We start from the raw sequence: 6,823 nt of genomic DNA on the forward strand, positions 1-6,823 counted from the left end.
ATTTATTTATTTACTGCCTATGACACTACAGACCCTAGCCAAAGAACTAAGGAGCGATAAAAACTGTATAGGCCTCAAAGAGCTTATATTCCAATAAAAAAGTCAACGATTAATGGCTAAGCATTAAAAAATAAAAAAGTTGAAATAAGCACCAGCAAAGTTAGCAATATTTAAGACCACAAAAACTAGTTCGAGGTATTATGAGGTTATACCAAGTGGTACTTTTCAATGGTGACCCGGAATCCAGAAAGTTCTGGAAATAATTCCTTCCTTCTATTCATCTGATATAAAAAGTTATACTATAAACCTCCTTATAGAAAGTTTTTCAACCACTTTGAAAGCAGATTCAAAAAGTCACCTTGTGAACATCCTTTCAGCATTTGTTTTAGGTATGGTGATAGGAGTAAGATTATAAACGTAGATGCAGTCCCTTAAATTTGTTGTTTAATGGGCAGGCAGACAGGTTAATGGACAAATTTCAGTCTTAAATATTTTTAAAACAATACTCAAGGGCATCTGGAAAAGATCACACCAAAGAACTGATTGTTAGGTTGGACCTTGAAGAATGAACAGGGATTTGCATTGGGAAAGGTGGTTTGGGATTTCACATGTTTTTGTTTTTTTTTGACGATGGCAGTGGCTGGGAGTGGGCGGCAGCACCTCAGAATAAAGGACTTAGGAGCAGTTCAGTGTGGCTGGAGTACAGGGAGGTAGAAAACAAACCTCACGAGAAGTTGGAAAGGAAGGCTAAGGTCAGGATGGGAAGGACCTTCTATAGTCATTCACTATGCACCTATCAGGTACTATGCTGCACATTGTGTATAAAAGCAGAAATGCGTCCCTCTCTCTCGGAGCTGACATTAGCCCCGTTGTTAGCTGCCATCAAGGTGGCCCAAGTCATGGTGACCTCATGTACGAAAAGCTGCCTTGTCCTGTGCCATCCCCATGACCGGCTGTAGATCAGACCACTGTCATCTATAGGATCTTCAGTCAGCACTTTTCCATCACTCATTTTAGTGGAAAATATTTGAATTTTCTTTCTCTGACAGGTTTCCACCTAACACGTGTCCCAAACTTTGCAAGTTTTACTGTATATTTTTTCCTTAACTCTGGAACTGAAGTCCAATTCAATTAATGCCAACATCTATTGAGAATCCACATGGCCAAGGCACTAAATACAATGAATTAAGTTCAGTAAGAAAGACCCTCCAGTCAAGGAGTTCCCTGCACAATCCCCCCAGCTCTGATCAAGATTATCTCCTTAACTGCCCGGCAACTACATGTTGCCTTGAGTCATTTTCCATTTGACAACAGTGCCTTCACCACCCAAGAAATATGCAGATTAACTGAGGGCAAGTATTAGATCTTGAACTTTTTTTGCAGTCCCCCTCAGGCAATTAGTGAAAGTATCCTTTAGCACAAAATATTTGCTAACCCTAACTTTAGAGGGAACTGAAATTTAAGGCCTGACTCTTAATGTCCCCTAGTCAATACCTTGGAGAAGCAACACAGCATAGTAGTTAAAAGTTCATGCTCTGGAATAAAGACGTGGAAAACCCAGATCTACTATGGGGCAGTTCTACTCTGTCCTATAGGGTCGCTATGAGTCAGAATCGACTCACAGCACTGGGTTTTTGGGTTATTTAAATCTAAACTGATCTTGGTCAAGTACTTAATCTCTCTGAATCTCAGTTTCCTAAAATGTAATAAGGATTTCTGATACTCACTAGACTTGTAAGGATAAATAAAATCAAGTGTATAAAGCCCATAAACCTGTTGAAACCAAACTCATTGCTGTCAAGTCAATTACAACTAATAGTGACCCTATAGGACACAGCAGAGCTGCCCCATAGGGTTTCCGTGGCTGTAATCTTTATAAAACAAACTGCCCCATCTTTCTCCCATGGAGGGTTCGAACCATCAACGTTTCAGTTAGCAACTGAGCACTTAACCGCTGCCACCAGGGCTCCCATAAAGCCCACGGCAGGCATTTATACTGACTATTATGTAGAGTGTTAGTGAAAAGGATGAAAACCTTCAACGAGATGGACTGACACAGTGGCTGCACCAATGGGCTCAAGCATAACAACAATTGTGAGGATGGCACAGGACTGGGCAGTGTTTCGCTCTATTGTACACAGGGTGGCTATGAGTCGAAACCAACTCGATGGCACCTAACAACAACATTATGTAGAAAAATAGAAGAATAATAAATATTTTCTTTAACTCTTGACTTCTTGAAATATTTTTAAATTCAGTTGGTGGTAAAGCACGTGAAAATAACAGTAGAATGTTATTAGTTGCCTCAACACACTAAGTGTTCAATACTTATAAATGGACCATTTAACATGGTTTATCCACATTAAAGATTTCACTCTAGTATCTACAGAATCATCTCCTACTGAAAATATCACTTTATTTTTAGGCACTATCCTAGACACTCAGATACACAAATGATCCCTCCCTCTTTCAAAAAGTTGCTAGTCTTGACATTTTTCATCCTAATGTATCTTCATTTCTCCTAAACTCTAATATGCCACTTTGGGAGAATACAGAAGATTAAAACACAAAATAAACGAGACGTTACCCAAACCCAAACCCAGTGCCGTTGAGTTGATTCCGACTCATAGCAACCCTGTAGGACAGAGCAGAACTGCCCCAGAGAGTTTCCAAGGAGTGCCTGGCGGATTCAAACTGCCGACCCTTTGGTTAGTAGCCATAGCGCTTAACCACTACGCCACCAGGGTTTCCAAACGAGATATTAGGTAACCTTTTTAAATAAACTGACTCTATGATTTAAGTCCCACAAAAGGATCCCTTTAAAAAAAAAAGCTAAAATTTAAAAAATTTTGAACCTTTCACCTATTTCTTTACCTTCTCTGCATTAATGGACTATGTAATTATCTTGAAATTTTAGGGAAATAAGATCTTTTGTACAAGTCTCTAAGAAGTAAAAACATAATCCTGAAACAAGTAACTTGCCCACGATTTCAGATAATTCACAACAAAGAATCATGCATGACTAAAACCCAGATCTCGTGATTAGTAGGTCTAATTCTCTTTGGATTCTACCACAGGGAGAACACAAATGTTTTCCTTTGGGCAGCATTTTTTCCCTTCCCCGTAGTACAGGTAGAGTGCTTTGCACATGTTAACCAGCTGCTGTGGAGTCACTTCTGATTTCTGGTGACCCCAAGTTGGCCGAGTTGAGCTGTACTCTATAGAGCTTTCAGTAGCTGATTTTTCAGAAGCAGATCACCAGGACTTTCTTGCCAGGCATTTCTGGGTGGATTCAAATCTCCAACCTTTTGGTTAGCACAATGCACAAGCACGATGCACCTGTCAGGTACTCCATAATGTTAATCACCCCTCATCATCAAGATTTCAGACATAAAGTATTTTAACACTCACAAGGGACAAAATCATGTTACTGGCACCTAAATAATTAAAACTTAAAAAGATGTATTTAATAAATATCTGTACTGAAAATATATGGAAAAATCTTCAATATACTTGACTTCAAATGCACACCATTTCGACTAATCCTTTTTTTTTTTTTTTAATCCTTAAATGTCTATAATTTAAAAAACACTGCACTTTAGTCCGAAGACCTGGCTGTTAAGTGGATGGCTAGAGTGTACTACAAATATGTCTTTACAGTAACGTTTGTAAAAATACCTTAATGATGCGAAATTACTAGAGGCCTTTTACTGTTTCTATATATATTTTCTATAATATTCACCATTCTCAGAAATATCTGTATCAATATTATAACTCTGTGGGAATAACCAATCATCTAAGCAACGTTTTGATTCATTAAAACCCAAGTTGGTAGATAATCCTTATAAAGTTCAGCACTGACTACAGATAGCTTCAGAGCAATAGTATTTCTTACATCCGGTTTATAGAAAAAAAACAAATGTGTGTTTTTCCTTTACTACAATAAGTTTAAAAATAAAGTTTATTCAAGGAAACTTCACAGTCAATCATCACATATGCAATATCGTCACATCCAGTGTTTCCTTTAGTCTTCCTAAACATATTACCTATACACTATTCTGAATATTTGAATAAAATTGTACCACTACAGTGGGTTTTTGGGTTGGGTCACTATAGGGAAAGGGCTACCTTTACGCTGAAATTGAACACAATCAGAATGGAATTTAGCACTTATATCAAAAGCTAATTGCCATCGAGTCAATTCTGACTCATAGATACAGGATGAACCAAACAGACAGAAAGAAAAATCACACCACACAACTTATGCAGGTTAAAGTTATGTATATTCAAATATTTATATCAAATCTCAATGTAAGCAAGCAAAGCTCCAAAGAGAATCAAACAGCATTTTAATACTTTTTTTTTCTTTCATTTCTCCCAATTAATCTTGGCCCTAGAACTACACAAATCTGAAATTCTAAAATATGCAAAATAAACATGTCACTTCCAAAGTCCCAACACTGAAATCTTTAGTATTTCTAAACTGGGTTTTAAAAGTTTCAAATACAATACTTAAAAACTCCTTAGATAGCAAAGCTTTTTTTTAAAAAATCTTATTTGGTTTTGAAGTCACAGAACCAAACTCTACTGGCAGTTTTAATACACCACTATATGGCACAGGACCCGGCAGTGTTTTGTTCTGTCGTGCATAAGGTCGCTATGAGTCCGAACCGACTGGCTGGTACCTAACAACGACAACAATATGTTAATTTAATTAGGAAAACAACCATTAACTTTACTAATGGCTCTCTATTAACAAACTGAACAGTTTCTTCCTGGTCAATATGGTTTCACACGTTTCAGGTGTACAGTTGCCAGAAAAAAGTATGCTCTTCGGCCACAATTTTAATTGGAGACTTTGTTCGTGCTTTTAAAATGCACACGAATTATGACCACTACAAAACTTCGGAGAATAAAACCTAAGTACAATGAAATGAAAAGCTTTTTTAGATTGAGAGCTTATCTGTGAGGAGATGGAAGGCAGACACTTAACAATAACTGTAGTGCAAGAAAGAAGCCAAGGCAATTCGTGAAAACATAATTCTTCAATACTCATGTTATCAAGAATTTGGAACCGACAGTTCAAATCCCCCGGAACTTAACCTCTACGAAACAGCTTCATTAACCACCAGTCCCAGGTTAGAAAACCCCTTCTTTCAACAAGAATATTTGCTCGGTTGACTTTTCCGTTTCACGTTCAGCGATTCACTCCTCTGGCAGTGATTTTGGATACAAGGACTTGAGACTGAAAAGCCGAGTTCCTGCTTGGCTTTAACCTGCCAAGCGAAACTGACAGAGATGCTGGCGGGAAAACCGTAGCAGCCAAGTTTCCTCCATCCTGGCTCCCCCTCCCCCTTCTTCCCACCTTCACCAAGAGAATAATACAAAGAAAAAGTCTATAACCCAACCCGCGAAAAGCTCCAAAAAAGTTAACAGTTTAAGCAGAAGCCAGCCAGGCCCTCTCACGCCCCCGCAGAAGGCTCCTGGTGGATCCCCGAGTGGGCAGCAGGTTCGGCCCCAGCTAGCAAAAGAGGCCTAGCGCCTCGGGCGGGCCGGCGGGTAGGCCCCGCTGTCCGGTCTCCAGGCCTAGAGCAACCCCCTTCCCCACAGTCGTAGGTGTTTTCGCCCTTCGCGCTACCTGGGTCGCGAGGATCACGTCCCGGACGCCGGGAATGTGGTGGGGGCGTTTGGGGACGCAGAAGGAAGGGCCCAAGGCCGGTGGCGGGCAACGGCCTAAAGAAAAGAATGGGAGGATCGGAAGGTGGGGAGGAAAAGGGGCCTGAGGGGATCAGGGAGCTGTGAGGTGGGCTGGAGACCTTGGGGAAGCAAGGAAACCAGTTACGGCCGAAGAGGTGGGGCAAGGCCAACGATGAGGGCCAGGGCCGCAGACGGGGGGGGGGTCCAGATGCAGGCTTAGGGAAGGATCTTAGCCTCACCTGAAGTCCTTGTCGCTGGATGTCATTTTCTCCAGCAAATTGGAAATATGGTACGAGGCGCTCGCCATGTTGACGGCCACGATCCCGCCCGCTGGCGCTGCAGCTGCTGCCCGCCGCCGCTGCTGGGGCTCCTCTTCTCGCTTGCGGCGGCTCCCGCTTCCAGGATCGCAGCGCGACGCCGACGCTGACTAGGGAGGCGCCTCGACCGGCAGCCCCCTCCCCGGCGAGGCGAGGGCCCGTCCCGGGGGAAGCAAAGGCTACGGTGCCGGCCTAACGACGGCTCTGCTCGCGGGAGAACGAGCTCATGGGCTGCAGAGCAGTACAGCAGGGCCTCACCGATGAGCCAAGCACTTTCACTCTGGCCGGTCTCGCTCCCACTCCCTCCGCACTCGCTCCTTAGGGCAAGTGGCCAAAACCCGCCTCCTTCACTACGAGGGCGGGGGTGGCAGGCGCGGGACGCTACCGAGAGCCGGGGTCAAGGTTCACTAAGATCTCCCCACGCACGCTTTAGAGCTGCTAGTTAAAGAGCAATCCTGTTGGCTGATACCGATGTCAGTCTTCGCGTGAACGGCCTTTCAGGAGGCATGACAGCGACTAAACGGAGCTGTTCTCGCGAGACTATAAGGCGACGGTTAAAGGACGGCAGGCGAATGGGACAAGAGGGCCGTAATCTGAAAATACTTGAGAATTTTTTCTATATAGCATTAAGAGAATAAGTTTACGATTTTTAATGACTGTAACGCCTGGGACTAATGCTAATTAAGGGGCTAGCCTAGGACCAACAGGAGAATTATTAGAGGAAGCTTTCCTTTCGAATCGGACGCCCGGCCTACATTGTCTTAACCACCGTGGTGTAGTGTTGCCACGTGAAAACCACAAATCCCAGA

At 42.6% G+C, this 6,823-nt stretch overlaps 1 protein-coding gene and 1 long non-coding RNA gene across 2 annotated transcripts in view; both read right to left on the reverse strand.

The window, feature by feature from the left end:
* Nucleotides 1-6,359, reverse strand: part of CAND1 (cullin associated and neddylation dissociated 1) — a 48,241-nt gene extending 41,882 nt beyond the window's left edge. Inside the window, exon 1 of the mRNA XM_003405185.4 lies at nucleotides 5,937-6,359. Within this exon, the coding sequence (XP_003405233.1) occupies nucleotides 5,937-6,004 (68 nt within the window). The 5' untranslated portion in view covers nucleotides 6,005-6,359. The remainder of the gene's footprint in view (nucleotides 1-5,936) is intronic.
* Nucleotides 2,882-5,930, reverse strand: LOC111752975 (uncharacterized). The gene is made up of 2 exons (XR_002787829.2): nucleotides 5,639-5,930; nucleotides 2,882-4,685 (listed from the first exon to the last, which is right to left on the reverse strand). It is a non-coding gene; the product is annotated as an uncharacterized LOC111752975 (long non-coding RNA).
* Nucleotides 6,360-6,823: the final 464 nt, after the last annotated feature.

This window comes from Loxodonta africana, chromosome 4 (assembly GCF_030014295.1).
Source record: "Loxodonta africana isolate mLoxAfr1 chromosome 4, mLoxAfr1.hap2, whole genome shotgun sequence".
Lineage (NCBI taxonomy): Eukaryota > Metazoa > Chordata > Mammalia > Proboscidea > Elephantidae > Loxodonta > Loxodonta africana.